Here is a 19,709-nt window from a genome sequence, read left to right on the forward strand (position 1 = left end):
TATTACATGCAATCTAATCTTAAATCTATGTGTAATATAAAAGTAGGTCAATTTAGTAGTTTTAAGGGTTCCGTACCTCAAAAGGAAAAAACGGAACCCTTATAGAATCACTCGTGCGTCTGTCTGTCTATCTGTCCGTCTGTCACAGCCTATTTTCTCCGAAACTAAGTTGAAACCAATTAAGTTGAAATTTGGTATATGTAAGTTTGTGACCCAAAGACGGACATGTAACGTAAACAACTGAATTTTAAACATGGGGGGGGCTACTTTTGGGGGGTAAATGAGAAAATAAAAAATAAAGTTTTTCAAACTATATCGTGTTATATATCAAATAAAAGAGCTCATTGTGAGAATCTCGAATATTTTAGAAGAATTTAGAAGCTATTCAAGAAAATAGGCAAAAAATGACCATTCTTCCCCTTTATCTCCGAAACTACAGGGTCTACAATTTTGAAAAAACCACACAAAATAGATCTTTACCTATAGATTATAGGACAACCTATAAGAATTGCAGTCAAGCGTGAGTCGGACTTAATTACTTAGTTTTTGATCCGACCCCTACGGGTTTTTAAAGACATTTCACTCACGTTTGACATAAAAAATACATTGTTTAAATTGTGTTGGAACGCGAGTCAGACTCGCACTTGGCCGGTTTTTTTATACATATAAGTCGAATTGAATCAGATAATTGTCAGTGTATTAAATACAAAAATAAACGGGCAACTAATTATTTTAAGTGATGTCAAATTATATAAGTATTAAAATAATAAGAATGTAAATGTTTTAGAAATAGGATTAATAGTAAATGGCCTTTTAGACCTAAGCTGCGCGAGACTTTTCACTAGGGCCACAGAAATTAATTTGTCGAGATGCATAATTTCCATTGAGTTCGTACTGTCGGTATAAGTCATAGACATAGTATATAAATACAAGTAGTTATAGACGCGCCACCGAGCGACCGGGGGTAAGAGAAAAAAATATTCATATAAAATTTGGGCAGCATAGGATTTTTTCTCTTTCACTCTTGTAAATTTCGGTAGGTATTTCGCCATCGGCATCGCCTCCTAACTATGATGCCACCCGGTCGGTGATAAGGACAAAGCATGGCACTATTTTCTCCTTCCTCTTATAGGAATCGCAATAAGACTATCTTTCTCTATCAAAGAGTGTCAGGCCCTTGGTATAGATATAAGTATAAGTAGATATTTTGTATCATAGTCATCTTGGCCACGACATTGCGCGACTGGCTTCGGTTAAGGCGACAACCATTGGAGGTTGGAGCAAGACACAGCGATTGGACCTTTCGTTCCCACTTATGATTTTCGCTTTAGCCGAAGCCAGTCGCGCAATGTTGTGACCCAGACGTAACACAATATACGAAGGTTAATTAGCTTTTTAACAAGATCCGATGATTGATATTAATACCATTCGTATAAATATCAATTAGGTTAATTTATGAAATATTTTTAATCACATATTTAGTTAATGTTTTCGTGTATTATGAGTGCGCCTTATCAATATACAATTCATACTGCACAAAGTGAAAGCAAATTAATTGCTTACGTATGTTTTAATAAAGCTGAGCTACCAATTATAAGTTTATCAATTAGTAATTATTGATTAATAAGGACCTGATCCACTTTATTATGTAACAATGCCGGTCGATTTGGCTTTTAATAATGTGTAGCTATTCACAATTATTGTGTATTATCCTATATGCACAATTTCCACAGGATATTGGGGACTTCTGAGATGTCACATATAATGTCTGACGACCGGTCTGGCCTAGTGGGTAGTGACTCTGCCTGTGAAGCCGATGGCCCTGGGTTCGAATCCCGGTAAGGGCATTTGTTTGTGTGATAAACACAGATATTTGTTCCTGAGTCTTGGGTGTTTTCTATGTATTTATGTATTTGTATATTATATATATCGTTGTCTGAGTACCCATAACACAAGCCTTCTTGAGCTTACTGTAGGACTTGGTCAATCTGTGTAAGAATGTCCTATAATATTTATTTATTTATTAAATGTTAAGGATTTAAATGAATAAGATATGCGTTATAAAAGGTTCCGGAGGGCGATTAGAACTTAATCATCATGTTATGAAACGGTTATGGATAATTATGATTCTGTCAGCTGTCAACAGTAACATTTCTTCAACTAGAAAGGTCCATATACCACAGAATAACTAATAGTACTACCGCATATACGTTACATATAACAACGTTACGTTACAAATAAAATATATTCTGTTCTATTCTATTCTATATATTATGTTTCGTTATTCTATGTTTTCTTTTTATATTATGTAATGTTTGTTTGTGCTTACGAATAAATTTTTATTCTATTCTATTCTATATACAATAAACACAGTACCTATAACACAGACCACCCCCCTATAAGTTCCTTCCAGAAAACTTATAAAAAGTACATGTATAAGCCGGGACTAAATAATTAGAATAGATAGATATACATGTACCTAGATAAATAATTTATTGCCACAACAAAGGTTTTAAATAACAATATTTTTACACACATCTATCAGAGAAATATATGGGTATATTAGTTACAAAGTGGTCAGTATCCTCTGGAATGAGAGATGAATTAAGGGGATCCCATGCCCCAATGACCTTCGATTTGAATCCCTTAGTTTTCTAATGTTTTTTGTAGCTTATCACTTTTTACTTTATTTTATTTACTTCAAAGTTCATTTTTTTCGAAATATTTGGCATCAAAGTTGAACAATTTTAGGCCAAAAAACTGGTTTTCTGGCCATAACTTTTGTGTTAATTAGTTTAAAATTAAAACCTTAGAGACGTCTAAGACGAACCCAAATATGTAGATTTCGTATAAGTAAGACCTTTCACAGCAATCGAGATACGAAAAAAGTTGTTTTTTAGACAATGTTTAAAACAATCATAAATAAATAAGTATTCATTTTTTTCACAATCCGGTAGACAAAAATGGAGATAAAAGATTGAAGAACCGATAGCCGCTTGTCTTATAATTCTATATGTAGTGCAAAAGTAGGAGATACGATTCAAAACTTGTCAAAAATCGATGAAAACCTCAGGTAGCCCCTTAAGAAAAGATTACAAGATATTTCACGCACACAACGTAATACTAGGTTGATCAAGTTGATTTATTGCTACGGCGAATAGGAGCAGGCCGATTTGTGTATTTTTTATTTTCTTTTCTCCATACGAATTTTAGGTAATCTTGTAACTATTTAGTGATGTCACTAGTTAAAGTTGACTAGCTCACTTAGCTTTTAAAGACAAATTAGGTAAGTATGTACTGACATGGTAAGTACCTATGCTTACATTTTTAGTAATCTTATTAAAACATGCAAATCATCAAACACAACAAATGATAGTTGTGAGCGTGGCGTAGGTGTTCTGGAGAGGGACGCGCAGTCAAGAATGGTTTTAAGAACATAAGATTAACAAATTAAACAATAAACCGATTTAATCGTGTCGTAATAATCGATCGAATCTAATCGATAATACAAGGTGGTTAAGCCATATTTTCAATTACACAAGTAGGTATTTCACCTACTTTATTTTAATTACTTTGACTCTTTACACAAGACAATAATGCTTATACATACACATTCATTACTTACATACATATATTGCTTTGTCAAATGAACTAATCGTTATCGAGTGCAATTTCGGTATTAGTCTCGTTTGCACTATTCTGGGAACCTAGGCTAGTTTGAGACTACTCAGGTAACAGGCACGGGAAGATGGATAAATTAGGCACTAAAAAAAAAATCCTAGGTAGGTACATATAATAAAGATCCAAAAATGAATACACAACCCTAAGAAAATATTTTGTATATAGGTTAGAGTTATGAATAAGAATATATTTGAACACGAGACAACACTCGTATGGAAAGGTCTATTTTAATAATAAATAATAATAGTTATTTGTTATACAAGGGTGCAAAGTTGTATTTTACCCGCGAGTGTGGAATTGATACACGAGCAAGCGAAAGGATTCTATAGTTGAACCACGAGCGTAGCGAGTGGTTCCAAAATAGAATCCTGAGCTTAGCGAGTGGTTCAACACACGAGAAGTAAAATACATTTGCACCCGTGTGTAACACAAAACTTTTCCCCCTCACTATAGCGAGGAAAGTGCAATATCCACAGGCGTTAGATCATCTTCATTTCTGGCATCACTAATTTTTTTACGATAATACGATATTATAACAGAAAACTGGAAGTTGTGCATTTTTACGTGTCGGAGCCGGTAAGAAAAATTTTGTTGACAATGTTGACATTTCTGACGATGCGTTTTGAAATTGCATCGACTCAACTTGTGCGTTCAGAATTACATTCAATATCATTTAAAAAAACAAATGTTCATTATGGAATTTAAGGTTTATGACTTAAAATCATTAAATAAAGCCAAATTTGGTATTTTTTATTAAATTCTGAAACCATTTATTTAATGATAATTAATATCGAACGAACCATTATTATGAGCGTTTTACGTTTTGTTATCTGTCAAAAGCTACTTAAACACGCTCCATCCAAGGTCAAATTACTTTCCCCACTAGTGGATAAAATGCGTTTTTCCCCGCTTGTTTTAAAGGATAAAAGACGGCTTTCCGAGCTAGTGAGGGGAAAAATAATTTTGTTTCGGACAATAAATCCATAGTTGAGATTTTATACAATCTTCTTTTAGCGAAAATCACACCAGATCGTGCAGATCCGCAGTAAGCAAATACCAGTGAATCGATAATTGCAGAGTCGCAATATCAGAGGCAGTATGTTATTGTACACCTACGTAAACAACTTGAGCCGAATGGTTTAATATTGATTTGACATTATTAGTACATCTCGCTCGTATCTTCTTACTAACATTACGACACACACAATAATATGCACGAGAACTGTGGTGCTGCGAGCTATGCTAAATCAATATCAAATTGAATTGAGAAAGTGGGAATTTAAAAAAAATGTGTATAAAAAAAGCTGTATTGTAGTGGATAAAAAGGAGATTGTAAAGAATCGAAAGAACCTATGGTGAATTTAGAATAAAGCCTAGATATACTACTAATAGAAGGAATACTGATGCTGCTTTTAGTTGAATACTATATTTTATACCCGTCCTCGCACAAGCAACCAATTTTATGCATTTCGCAAGAGTTCATTAAGCTAATGGGCGAGTATTTTAACCATCTGGTGTTCAACAGTTCCGAGTAAAATATGTCACTACTATTGGGTTATTACCGGGTTGATGATGAAAACTATACTTGTACCAATATTTTAACTTTATTCATTTGTTTTTGTTACAAACATAATAACAACCAATTTACAATAAATATTTCAAGACATAATTCACTGTAACTTGTCCTTACTCGAACTGGCCAAATGGCGGGAACCAGTGACAAGTAAGAGTCAATTGATACTCTTTTATAAGCTAATCATAAATAAAAGTAAAATGGTCAACATATAAGCTATAAATAAATAATCAATCAATCAATTAATTTATTTTGCTATAATAAGGGTTGGTTTACAGGTGTTATTACAATAAGTATTTTTATGTACACTCCTTAATTAGCCATAATCTATAGCATGCAAAATATTCACAATTATTTACATATGTACAAATACAATTAAATTTAAACTTAATTAAAAAATAAATAATATTATGAGCCCAATTAATAAATATTTCTAACCTTATTGCATTATAATATACATTAATATAGCAAAAAATCATTCAATTTATAAAATCTGCGTTCTAAAAGCCACTCACGTATTTTTTTATTAAATTGGTTATCGGGCACTTTAAGCTGTTGTGGTATTTTATTATATATGTTTACACACATCACCGTACAATTCTTCTTAAATCGGCTTGTTTTTTGTTGTTTGCCCACCACAAGTCGGTTACAGTTCCTTGTGTTCCGTGGAAATAAATCACTAGCAGTCTTAAAAAGTGTTCTGTGCTTTCTTACAAAATAAGGGTTTACATGATTCCAAAGGATTAACTCCACAGATAGCACGAATACATCTTTTTTGGGCAACAAACGCTCTCTGAATGTCACCATCATTGCCCCAAATAATCAAGCCATATCTTAGTACAGATTCAACATATCCATAGTAGGCGGCCATAACTGTTTTGTGATCTGTCGTTTTTCTTAATCTACGAAGGACATATACAAATCTATTAATCCTATTACACACATTATTTATCTGGTCATACCAATTTAAATTACGGTCAACAAATATTCCTAAAAATTTTGTAATGTCGTTTTCTTTTAATTTATATCCATTATAAAGTATGTCTAAATGCTGATTATTATTATTAAAATTAATAAAATTTGTTTTATCTAAGTTAGTCTTTAAGTTGTTACGTTCAAGCCACTCGACTACAATATTTAATAATAATGATCCTTACACTATATATATTATTTCGGTAGTGCACCAAGTGTCGCAGAGGCTTGGTAAAGTAAAACCTAACTAACTAAAGTCTGTGACATACCTGCAGACATAGTAGGTACAACGCAGAGTTGACACTATAAACTATTAGTTGCAGGTTTTACAATTATTTGTTAGACACTAAAAAAATATTGAAACGCAGTATAATTTCGTAAGCGTGGTAACAGAAATAGTTTTTGACATTGACAGCTTTGGTCAGAAATTAGTAGGTATATTTCAATACATAAAATAAAAACAATAGATTACCTAGTACTTAATAAGATAAATGACGTAACTTTTTTTTTTCAATAACATAGTTGATATTGCACACAGACGTGTTATGTTTTTTCTGGAGAAAAAAAACTAGTGCGTTAAAAATCAGATTCTTACTTAGATATTTTTACTTGGAGCAATTACAGCGCGGTCCAATCGGTCCATTAAATCCGTTAACACATGATCGGCGTGTGTTGTGTTTATCGACAATCGATATTTGTTGTTTTTAATAGGGATGACTTAAACCGGCCAAGTGCGAGTTGGACTCAAGTCCCGAGAGTTCCGTACCATCACAATTTTTTTTATTTTGTCCGCTGCCCAGTTATTATTATTATTATTATTATTCCTTTATTATCATACCGAGTTCGAGGTTTGAATCTTTAACCTTTATATAGATAAAAGGAGTTGAATAACACGTAGTGGCGCGATCGAAGCTGGAACCCCTTCAGCGTGTAGCCGGTCTTCTGGTGTACGTACCACTTCAGCAGCCATGTGTACATTTATTGGAACCCGTTTCTCATATCAAATGATAAGTAACATTTTAGAATCTGTAGAAACCTAGGTAAAATGGTAGGTCATTGTGTGTTTTGTGTTTAGGTACTTATTTCCACAAAAATGTGTTAAATAAAAGTAATTGCGAAAACTGGAGCGAATAATTACCCTAACGTGGTTCCTAATGAGTAAAAATATAGCTGATTTAAATCTTCACCTATGTTCCACAAAAATTTACTACGTGAAATTAATTTCGACAAATTTGAAATTACCCGTAACTATTCTTGCCCTAACCGTGGTTCCTGTTGTTTGCAGGCAGCTCGAGCGGGTCGCCGGGCGCGCGCGCCGGCCGGCGGTCCTCACTGGCGCTCACGCCCGAGGACGAGCCCCTAGTCGACGTCACCGTAAGTACGCGTCTTCTTTTCACTATCTCTTATCTCTGACAGGTGCGATTCGTTTTAAATATCATGTAGTCGTACTTCTACAAGTACATACGTCATTTATGAAGCTTTAAATGCCAATACATGCTTATGCACCACTATTCCAGCTCTTTGCGTAGAGTCGCGTGTGCAAAGATGGGTGTAATGTTACTATATATGTCAGCTGTCATATTGCTTGCGTTGTGCGCCCTGCGTATTACTACAGAATAAGTAATTATCATACAGAACGGCCACGCACCGCTCCGCACCGATTGGGATTACTTCGCCCCGCGACAGCAGATTGATGACCTTTTGCCGACCGCTCAGTACTGTTTTTAAGCAACTTACTCAAACAATGACGCATGCCGCGTGTACAGACGTGCCATTCACACATAGAAACGCAAGTGATTTTTGATGTATAGCGTGTCCGCCCCGGATTACGTTGCGAAGCGAACATTGCATGCATATGCAACTAGCCAACTACTGCGGTTCAACTTTAATTTACTGGACTCGGACACTTACCTTACGGATGCATATTATATCATTAACAATATCTCGATCAGTTATCAATTAGATCATTAAAAATTATCTTCTAGTTTTTACCATGGACCTAAGAATAAACTGTGTTCACTGTGTGAAACGAAAATTATAATTGTTTTTTATAACTGATTTTTTATTGAACTATAATTATTACTTATAAAATTTGTATTTCATTTTGTCTTGTAAAATGTACCTTAATTTTACCAATAAAAATCTGTATTCTGTATATCATAACACGCCGATTTTCTCATATTTATATATACAAGTCGAGAGCTCAGCGCGGTGAATGGGTAAACCTGATAAATCCTGTCTCAGCATCGATGCATCCGTGTATTCCGGGGTTCGTGGGTTTTACTTGTTTCCTCGGCAAATCGAGAATCATAGTATAAGCGCATTCAAACATCAATTGTGTCGTTGTTGACGTGTAAACAAATAAATTATTAGAAATTTTGGAGGCTGCAGAGGGTGGATTAAAATATAAAAAATAAACCCATTTTTCATATCTAATGCCATTAATCAGGGAGAAAAACAGGAAAGTACTATTCCACTATCCTCTTAATCTGCGAACGGCTTAGTTTAGCAATTCTACAGAATGGAGCAGCGACCGAATGTTTTATCGGAACTTATACTCTGTAGCTAAGCTATGGAGACTATGTAGGTACACGAAAAAACTGGTTTATTAATGTATGAAGAAATACCATGGTGAAAGACTATAAGAGCTAGCCCAGGATAATGGTCAAAGGTTTCAAGAGCAAACCGGTAGTTAGATTGTTATTATTTTTTCTTTATTATCATCCCGAGTTCGAGGTTTGAATCTTTATATAGATAAAATGAGTTGAATAACACGTAGTGGCACGATCGAAGCTGGAACACCTTCAGCGTGTAGCCGGTCTTCTGGTGTACGTACTCCACCACTTCAACAGCCGTGTGTACATTTGAAACCCGTTTCTCATATCAAATGATAAGTATCATCTTAGAATCTGTAGAAACCTAGGTAAAATGTTTTTGTCTGTTGTTGATATGTTGCTGTTATATGTTGGTATATTGGCTTGTCTTATATATTTGTTATGTATGTTTATCTATCTTTGTCTATCTGTGTCTTCCTATATAGGTAGGTATGTTTATCTACCTTAATTATGTGTATGAAAGTAGGCTTCACGACGTTTTTTGCAATACCTTACTCTTTTTGATTCATTGTTTTGTTTTCTCTACTCAAAGGTTGTCTAGAAGAGATCGCTCTTTAGCGACAAGACCGCCTGTTGTCTGCCTCTATCATTACTTAATCAATATTATTGTTTTTCTTTAAGCTGTATATTTTACTGAGATTTGATAATAAAGATTATTCTATGAATTATATCTTCTATCTATCTATCTACTATCTACGGTATCCAGGCATCCGGCAGCTGGAGGCCAGAGAATGCAGGCCACTTGAAGGATGCAAGTTATAGAATTCTGGGTTTGGTATTTATTAATCTGTGGTTTGGTTTAGTGGTCTAGTTTCGTTGTTCTTGAAATCGTTGACCATTTTAGTATTTAGACATTCCCTTTAAATAAAAAATCATCTTGTACGCTAATAACAGAACAGGCTAAGACGAATAAATAGAAAACCGGCCAAGTGCGAGTTGGATTCTCGCAAGAAGGGTTCCGTACCATTATGCAAAAAAACGGCAAAAAAATCACGATTGTTGTATGGGAGCCCCCCTTAAATATTTATTTTATTCTGTTTTTATTATTTGTTGTTATACATCATCTGTGAAAATTTCAACTGTCTAGCTATTACGGTTCATGAGATACAGCCTGGTGACAGACGGACAGACAGACAGACAGCAGAGTCTTAGTAATAGGGTCCCGTTTTCCGTTCCCGTTCATGACTTGTACCTATTGTCGTATTTGCATATGTGTACATAGTAATCAATTTTACCTATCGCCACTATTAAATAAAAGTTAAAATAATTTAGTTATATTAACTCACTTAGAAGGTATCTTGTCTAACTATTATCTAGGTTAACAGCGCCGATTGTGATAACTGATTCAAAATACTTCGGCATACTGATGAAAATCAATGATTAAAATATTTTAATCAGCAGGGCTCTGATTGATAATACTGGTGGTATATTCTTATCACGACTATCGGACATTAAGACGATCATTATTATGAATGGTTGTACTAGTCTTTCTTGGAGTCCGCCATTGCGCAAACGTCTGGTGGTGCTTTAATTTTATTTAGTTATTTAATTATTGTACAATGCAAAAACATGAAAATGTGTACAAAATGTGACATGTGACATGTGTTAAAATAAGATATCTGTGAATGGGTTGCAAAAAGTGTAATAGTTGTAACACAACGTGACTAGAATAGTTGAACTAGTGATCATCAGTCCAATTTATCAAATGGTTGATCGAATAGCTCCATGACGTTTTAACTTTGCTTGAGTCATCGAAAGTGAGTTTACAGTCTACTTAGGTAGTAGGTAGATACGTTTTTCGCTATCGAAATCGTACTATTATAGTTCGTCAATCAGGAAATCACGCTATTATCGGATAATAAGCGGATTAATATAATACTTCCCGTGGATAATCCTCGAAAACCTCTTCAGTAAAGCAGCATCGTTTGTACGATAAACATTATGGCAAATAATGTGGATAAAACTCGCACTAAGCAAGTTCAAGTTGAAAATCAAGAAGAGCGAGAAAAAAAGGATTTGGGATGTTGGGCGAAATTCAAAAGCTTATTTGAAGACAGAGGGTTTGATTTGGAATACGAATACCGCTCTCCTGCGCTGCACGCCTTCGAAACTGGCCGTCACTCTGATGGTTTCAGACGTGTCACTGAAAGACGGCGTTCTTCTGAGGAGAAACGGAAATCTTTTCAAGAAAAAGTGGCACATTTAGAAGAAGAGGAGAATGTTAACAATTTTTACGATCAATTTGATAATAATGATAATTCGTTAGAAATTACCGAGTCTCAGAAGAGACACTCGAAGTACAGAAATCGGGTGTCCATTAGGCCCAGTGTTTACTTGACGAATATTCAAGAAGAAACAAATAGTATGAAAGATTCCGAAGTGGATGAGTTAGAAGATGAATTAGAAGAGGTAAGTAATTTTCAAGTGTGCAACTTAGTTTTGAGAGAGAATGATTTGGTTCAAGATTAAGTACCTATATTTAAGACGAAAGTGGAGGACCCGCGCGAAATCGCCTTTTCATACAAACGTAGTCCTCATTTACCCCTCTGGATATTAACATTATTGAAAATGTTTTGACGCAATTTGTTGTATTTCAACCACAGCTATGCCCCGACGTTTGATTTTTTTCGAATTTTTAATTATTATAAGACATATGGTTAATATGCATATGTAAAAATGTTTTCCATAAGGTCCAGACAGGAAAATGGGGACTACGTTTGTATGGAGAAGCCGCCGTCCCCTTTCCTCTTAACCAAATCCTATACGGTTTTCTTTTATAAAACAGCAATAAGGCAAAATAAAGGAAATGTAGTCTGCCTGCGGAGCACGACTCGACTAATTACATATATTGGGACCGCGTGGCCTCAAAAATGTGACTTGTCCGGTAACGGGGGATGAGAAAATTGTGCGGTTCGAAAATACGATAATTCCACTGATTTAATTTTGTTCACTGAAGTTAAAGCGTTTCCGATTTCGTTGTTCATTAGGGGCACATTGTCTGAATTACAAAGTGAAATTAAGGTAAGCTTGTCGCACAGTTAGATATAATACCCATATCTTTTACGTGTTTCGCTCTATTTATTTAGTAACCAAAACATTCACCTAACAGATTTTAAGATATTTTCGTCTCGTGCATGGGCACTTTTTAGCGGTTATATAGAGTTAATATAGTTATATAGAGATAATATTGTTTGTTTAAATCAAAACCCTGCAATAATGTAAAATAATAAAAAATGCAAGAATTAGTAGTTTTTTAAGAGCTGACATGTAAGTATGTTCAGTGCTTTTCAAAATTCATCCCCTAACAAATTTAATAATGGGTTGAAAGAGTGTATCGACAAATGATAAATCCAAGCGAACGAAGTCGTGGGCAACAGCTAGTATTTTACATACTTCTTGATAGGTAATAAAGCCAAGATACTATTGTAACGCAACCGACAAAACCTCAAAGTATTACATCATCACCTCATACAGTCAGCATCAAAAGTAGCGGATAAGACTACGCGTCCAAAGTTACATTCTCAAATACTTTGACTAAAAGAGACAATTAAGTCAAAGGGACATGACTTGTATGTAGCATAATTTCACTGTACAGAAAATATTGAACGAGAACTAGACATTTATCTCCATTTGGATAATTTTAGCGGGTGGCAGATACTTTAGGCACTCTGATTCATCATTCATCCGCTAGTATTGACGCCGACTTTACCTAGGTAATATTATTACATTTGATAGATTTATCATTTTATAACGAAGAATTCTAATGTGCAGACTCTACGCCATATTTTATGTTTATGTAACTATATAGCGAGGTTTAGACTAGCAAGAACTTGCTTGCAATTTACTTTACATTGCCGACTACTAAGGGAAACTGCATTCAAAAGTTTGGACAGATACCGCAATGTAATGAAAATTACATGCAAGTTCTTGCTAGTTTAAACCTCGCTTATTAACGCTTTTTAGGGTTCCGTACCCAAAAAATAAAAACGGAACCCTATTACTAAGACTCCACTGTTCGTCTGTCTGTCTGTCACCAGGCTGTATCTCATGAGCCGTGTATGTATGTATGTAAACACTTTATTGTACATAAGACAGATTACAAACACAATAAAAGAACATAAATATATACAATGTACAAAGGCGGACTTATCCCTATAAGGGATCTCTTCCAGTCAACCTTTGAGCAATTGAGAATAAAACAATAAACAGATCAAGATAGACAAACGAACACTATGAACAGAAAGTAAATTATGGTTCAATTATTACAAACGTAAATAATTAAAACCTGTAATCTAGAATATAAAATAAACATATATATAAATATACAATACATATCCATATAAACACAAATATATACCTATATATATATATATATATATATATATATATACATATATATATATATATATATATACATATATATATATTATCACAACTAAATAAATAATCTTAGTACTCAACTAAGTACAACACAAGTCATCAGAAAGCCGTGATAGCTAGACAGTTGAAAATTTCACATATGATGTATATCTGTTGTCGCTATAACAACAAATACTAAAAACAGAATAAAATAATTCCCTCCCTCTCTCCCTCTCTCTCTCTCCCATACAACAAACGTGATTTTTTTGCCGTTATTTGCGTAATGGTACGGAACCCTTCGTGCGAGTCCGACTCGCACTTGGCCGGTTTTTTTACGATTAACCTCTAACGCGAATCGCGAGTTCAATCGCGAATAAAAACGGTATCATTTCCATCAATGTAAAACAATACTCGGACAAAGCCTACTAATTTACCTAGCATAGTTTCACACAATACGAGACCTGAAAGAATTAATCTATTGTACTATATGACGCAGGAATAGCTGCATAATGTATGTAAATATCTGTTATTGAAAGAAATCGCAATCTCACCGGTAGCGTTGTGGGAGGCCGGAATCGATATTCTCCCTTTGTTCAAAACCACTAGTCACATCATAATATGAAGAAAAAACTTGAATATTTAAAAAAAAATAGAGCTAGGGGCATGAATGAAACTATATTGTAGATCATTCTATAGTTAATAAAACCAAAACAACAACAACACCAAGGTTGAACCGTTATTCATTTGTTTATTAAAGATTACATAGAAAACAAATTATCAACAAATTTAACGTAATTATCCAAACATTATTTTGTAATTATTATAACATTCATTTTGTACAAACGGGAGCACCTCAAAATATGGTCTGACCAGACGAGACCATATGCATCTGGCACGCATCATTCTACCATAATATTATTCTAAACTTACGTAATAAACGGATACTTACGTAGGAAGTTTTTACACAATTCAACCAGGGAATTATAATTTTTGAAGAAATATTTTTGGGCGACAAATAAATTAAAAAAGTAACCATTGACTTCAGCTGCAAAATTTAAGAAGCTCGTATTATTAAAGTCTATAAGAGTTCAGGCCACGTAGTATTAGACCATAGTTTACCTTACCAAGTTTAGGTTCAGTACCTCCCTTATGTAATTTCAATGGCCTTTGGTGCCAAATTTCAATGGCTTCCTAAGTAATTGTCTCATTGTATGAACACGTAAAAGGAGTAAATACATACATAATCACTTTAATCACTTGAAGGCTAGTTAGATTTTGACACTACATCGTATATGTAGGTATATTCTAGACGTTATAAACTTATGGAACAGTCGCCATCAGTTATATCTGAACGGCCAAGGTGCTAATAAATACCTGATCATGCAATTTAACGTAGTCTTGATAGAGACTTTGTTCGGATATTTGTAAACATCTTGGCCGCTTCGAATCTTCAATGTATCTGGTGGCGACTGAACAAGCAATTAGTTTATTATGTATGCATGTGTGGTCCCCGCGCCTCAGTCCGCGTGTCCGCTGTATCCTAGCCTGCGCGCCAGGATGCATGGATGTGTGGAGTATTTGTTCCATTCATGTAGAAAATTAGGCTTAAAGTCGACGTTAAGCTAATAGTTACATAGCTGTGTATTTTCAGACCTCATCAACTTACGCCACAAGAACTTGATGCTAATCCAAGTCCCATCAAGTGTGGCATTGATTTTAAATGTGGAGTATTTCTCCATTCGGTGGATTAGACCTAAATCCTGGCATTAAGCCCGCATCGCCATACTCCTACGTGACTGGAATGGGATCCTCTAAACAAATCCGCCGTCTGTTTGTGCGCTAAATTGAAATTTATTTACACAGATTGTTGGGGATATGTTCAAAATACGAGGCGTGTCTTTGAATATCTGCTAAACAATTAGTATAGTCTAGTGTACTCGTAAAGTGAATTAGTTGTTTAAAAACGACCAAGGCACAAATAGACTAGTGTATTTGTTGCACTTTATGACTAAATAGTTTTAACAATTTATTTATGATAGCTAATGGTAAAATCATTATCAACAGTCAAGATATTATGATATTTGAAATGGGTGAGTTCACCATTTGATTCATGTGTACATCACAAAGTTTGCGATTATTCCACAAGTTGTCTTAAAAGAACTTCAAAAACATCATGGATTTCTTTGTCATCCATCATTATCACTTTGACTAGGTAGTCGTTTACTAGTTTTCTAATTCATTTTTGTATCAGTAAAATAACATAGAACATACGAGTATTCTTATATACCGAGTAGGTATGTATTGCCTACCCTAGCATTATTAAGATAATAACTAGCTTTACGTGTTACACCAATACCTATTGTAAAAAGTAACATAGAATCTGATTGTTCAATAAATAGTGATTGGCAGTTTTAGGATTAAGTATTCCGCCTGCTTATTGTTTACCATTCGACACCTGTCTCGTATATCCAGAGACCGGCTGGCAAGCCTCAGTCCTGATTTACTAACCATAAATAACGCTTATAAAACTCTAACGAGAATAAATGATCGCTTACACTTTGTTCAACAACGTAAATTACGAGGATGGTCAACAGTTTACTCCCGGGAGAGTTGTTGTTGCTTTTCGTTGACAATTAATAAATAGAATAGGTGTAGTGTAGTGTCAATCACAATGTTTTTTCATTGTGAGTGACATCTGTATATACAATTTACAGATTTTATTGTTGACAATTTGTTTAATGATTGTGTTCCGTATTCGTAATTTTTTTGACAATTTCTTACATCGTAAAACTCAACTTAAACCTTTTATGATTTATGATTATACCTACTTATTTTATATTGTACGAAATTGAGAAAGTGCTAAGAGAGGAGACTTATATATATTATGTATGTACGTATGTATGTATTTATAAATATATATATAAACATTTAATTAAGTAAGTTGAGCGCGGCGCGCCAACAAACTGGTTACTCCAGTTTGGCGCATTTATAGTATATATGTAACTGTGTAATTGTTTTATATGAATAAATGAATTAATAATATATCTATATATCTGATATATATTTAACTATTTGGTTGTAGCCAGTTCGTACGTATTTATTTAATTGTATATGTGTGTAATCTTCTTATTCCTGTAATTTATTCGTGCACTACCTGTTTTTTAGTTTTCTGTTCTTTATATCCTGCTACCCTAAGTATACGACAGCCTCTGTTGCTACCTTTATTTACAAGGTATATCTGTTATTGAATTTTTCTTTTGTGGTGCAATAAAGTGTATTTACTTACTTACTTACTCTTTATGTCAGCCCTTACCCAATTTCTTACTTTGAGTCTTGGGCCTGCTTTTGGCAACTACATATATCTAAACTGGTTGTTACCTGATTTCCTAAGCCAGATGGCTAGACTTCTTATTGAGATTACTCCGATTTCCTTGAGACGTTTTCCTCCATCGAAGAGTAACTGATAAGTATAGCAAATGATGTTTCGCATTTTCATGAAACATATTGTATGAGCCGAGGTCTACGACCTTCGGCTTGGAAGCCGCACGATTTACCGCGACCAACCCTCTATACTGTACATCAATGTATAAAAATATAGTTAGGTACTTACCTACCTGTATTTAACTTCTTGCCCGTTTGATATTTAGGGTGTAAATTAATTCGATTCTAGGTACAATTTAAATATAAGTATTATTTTTATGAAATTTATCTTTTATACAACATGAAATTATCTATATAGAATAGAATAGAATGGAAACAATTTATTCGTGAGCACAAACACAAAAATAGAAAATTATACAAAACAGAAATACATAAAAAAACCGGCAAAGTGCGAGTCGGACTCGCGCACCGAGCGTTCCGTACATTTTAGTATTTGTTGTTATAGCGGCAACAGAAATACATCATCTGTGAAAATTTCGTCTAGCTATTACGGTTCGTGAGATACAGCCTGGTGACAGACAGACAGACGGACAGCGGAGTCTTAGTAATAGGGTCCCGTTTTTATCCTTTGGGTACGGAACCCTAAAAATGAATATATTGATATATTGAATGTTATTAACTACAATATCGTGGCGTATTCAATGTTTAAATCATAAGTCACAAAGTCATTACATTATTTAAGCGACAACATAAAATTATAACCTTATAAAATAAATTACAACTAAATAAACACTAAATTAAAACCAACTAAAATAGTCCCCCAGATCTGATCCCTGCGGAAGGGTGCCCATAATGCTGGCTACATTCCCTCGCTGAATGACAATTCCGATTCTTTGGCCAAGGAATGAGCCAGCCCTAGGATCTCTGGTGGTGTCAAACAGCATCTTCTTTAATCTTTAAAAAAACTTAGCGCATCCTGACACCAAGGTCCCAAAGTCTCAGCCGCAAACGCCGCAAATACTCGATCGATAGTCCAGCATATTTGCGGCGCTTTAGAGCTTCAGCTGCTACCACCGCTCCGCCAGGCCTCAATGAAGAAATTAAAGTTATTAAGTTTATTAAAGTCAGTGGCGAACCAAAGGCAGCATACACGGTACTCCCAAACACTAAATACCCTGAATAGCCTAGGCCGCACCAAAGACGGCGGCCAAGACACGTTCCGAGCACTATAGCGACATCATCGTTGGCATCAAAGCAATTAGTAAACAAAGACGCGACAGTACTGTTGCTATGTACCATCGACGACACAATTTGCTGAACAATCGTAAACCTTTTTGCAATAAGATAAGGTCTACCAACAGTCAGTTTAGGGTGCTGCTGTTATTACTTATATATACAGAATGTTGTTTCCTACCAATAGGTTGTAAACAACTGAATTATCAAAATCATTCCATCTTTGGATCTTCCACAAGTATTTTTTCTGCATTCGATTGTTTAGGTACACAAACAGACAAACAACACTACACACCACGCGTTAAACAGAGCGTTTATTGTAATATATAACACAGTCAAGTTTAGTCAAAGATTGAGTCTCGTCCATCGCCGACGTCGGCTATAGGTACTACCTTTGAAAGTAGGACTAACAGTTCTTCCATGACTGACTCAAGGGGATGGTGCCTAAGGACTAGACTCCAAAAGTTTGTACCTTTATAACATTCCTTTGCATATTTAAAGGCATAATTGCTTAATTATGAGACCCCTGTATATTACAGGGTCGCTTGACTCGCTTGTGTACACAATAAGACATTAAATAAACCGTGGAATCGTGGAATAAAGTACAAATTTTACTTCAAGACTCTTCATTGCACAGAAATTTGCCAGCAATATTGTGTGCGAGAATGGGGCACTGACATATTCGTATTCGTATCATAACTGAATAAAAAATTACACCTACATATGGTATAAGTCAACAACGTATTAAAGAGACCGGGAAATACGGCGTTATTATTAATAATAATCTTGTAATTACAAGTTAAATCAGCACAATCATAAGATAATGAAATTATCACTATAACTGTCGGTAACTTCCAGATATGTAGTGTTTAATTATTATTAGAAACGATTATTATTTTTTACTTTCGGTACTTGATTTAACGGAATTATTTTTCTCAACATAAAAGTTGAATAGAATAGACATAGTTACTTGACTTTCATAAATACTTACTCGTAAGAAGTGTTCTTGTGTATCTTAGTCCATTTTCATCCTTGACAAAAGAACTACATATTATTCTTCGTGCTAAATCAAAAGAAATGTTTTTAAACTTTTCTAAGTCTGTGTTTTTGTTTGTTTCTAATCAAGTTCACGGCATTTCTTTGAAGAATTTTTCATAACCAAAAATAGCGATTTGGGTAGTTTCTTTACCCGAAAGAAGATACTTCGATTTCATGGCCACATTGGCATCGTTTTAGGAGTAGGTAAAACAGTAGTAGATAAGGCACTGAATACTAATTACCCTGCGTTTAGTTGCTACGTGCTACTCCACCGAGCCAGTCCGAAATGTCGTAAATAAACAAGGAATTGTAATTTATAGGCTCTATTGTGTTAAGCAGCACCAGCCATTTACATCCCAATTTGCATTCAAGTTAGCGCGGACTATTATTGTTCAGATGACATGACAGTTGACGACCGCTGTTAATGCAAACATTCAGATACTTATTCAATATACACACACCAGTGTGTTTTATATTTAACATTTATCTTCAACATTCAATTCATATTGCTTGTCTTTCATGTCTTATGAAGTTATGAATCGCCATGACAACGTATGAAAATTAAATACGTGCTCTTTGGAGTTTGATCAAAACTTAAGGTAAACATGAATGCGTAACTGTTTTGCCTATTTGTTATTCACAGCAATATAAAGAATATAGCACTTGATTGATAAGCTCATTAACTAGCTCTATGAAGTCATTGTTTTTTTAAACTTTCAACTACACGGAATATCAGGGAATAGGTCAAATTTAACTTGTAGGTAAGTTTTGATTACACACCTGCCACAGATACCGAAACAGGTGAAACTTAATACGAGTACTTAATGAAACCAATTTATCGAAGTAACCTATACTTT

The 19,709-nt window shown here is 34.5% G+C and overlaps 1 protein-coding gene across 5 annotated transcripts in view; it reads left to right on the forward strand.

Annotated features, from left to right (window-relative positions):
- LOC134749208 (high affinity cAMP-specific and IBMX-insensitive 3',5'-cyclic phosphodiesterase 8) overlaps positions 1 to 19,709 on the forward strand; it is a 159,477-nt gene that overhangs the window by 59,043 nt on the left and 80,725 nt on the right. For 3 of the 5 annotated variants that reach the window (XM_063684084.1, XM_063684083.1, XM_063684082.1), the window contains one exon: positions 7,512 to 7,600. In XM_063684084.1, the coding sequence (XP_063540154.1) occupies positions 7,512 to 7,600 (89 nt within the window). Of the gene's footprint in view, positions 1 to 7,511; positions 7,601 to 10,762; positions 11,251 to 19,709 lie in introns of those variants that run through there. The other 2 variants (XM_063684080.1, XM_063684081.1) reach the window with 1 other exon arrangement.

The sequence above is a fragment of the Cydia strobilella genome, chromosome 18 (assembly GCF_947568885.1).
Source record: "Cydia strobilella chromosome 18, ilCydStro3.1, whole genome shotgun sequence".
NCBI lineage: Eukaryota > Metazoa > Arthropoda > Insecta > Lepidoptera > Tortricidae > Cydia > Cydia strobilella.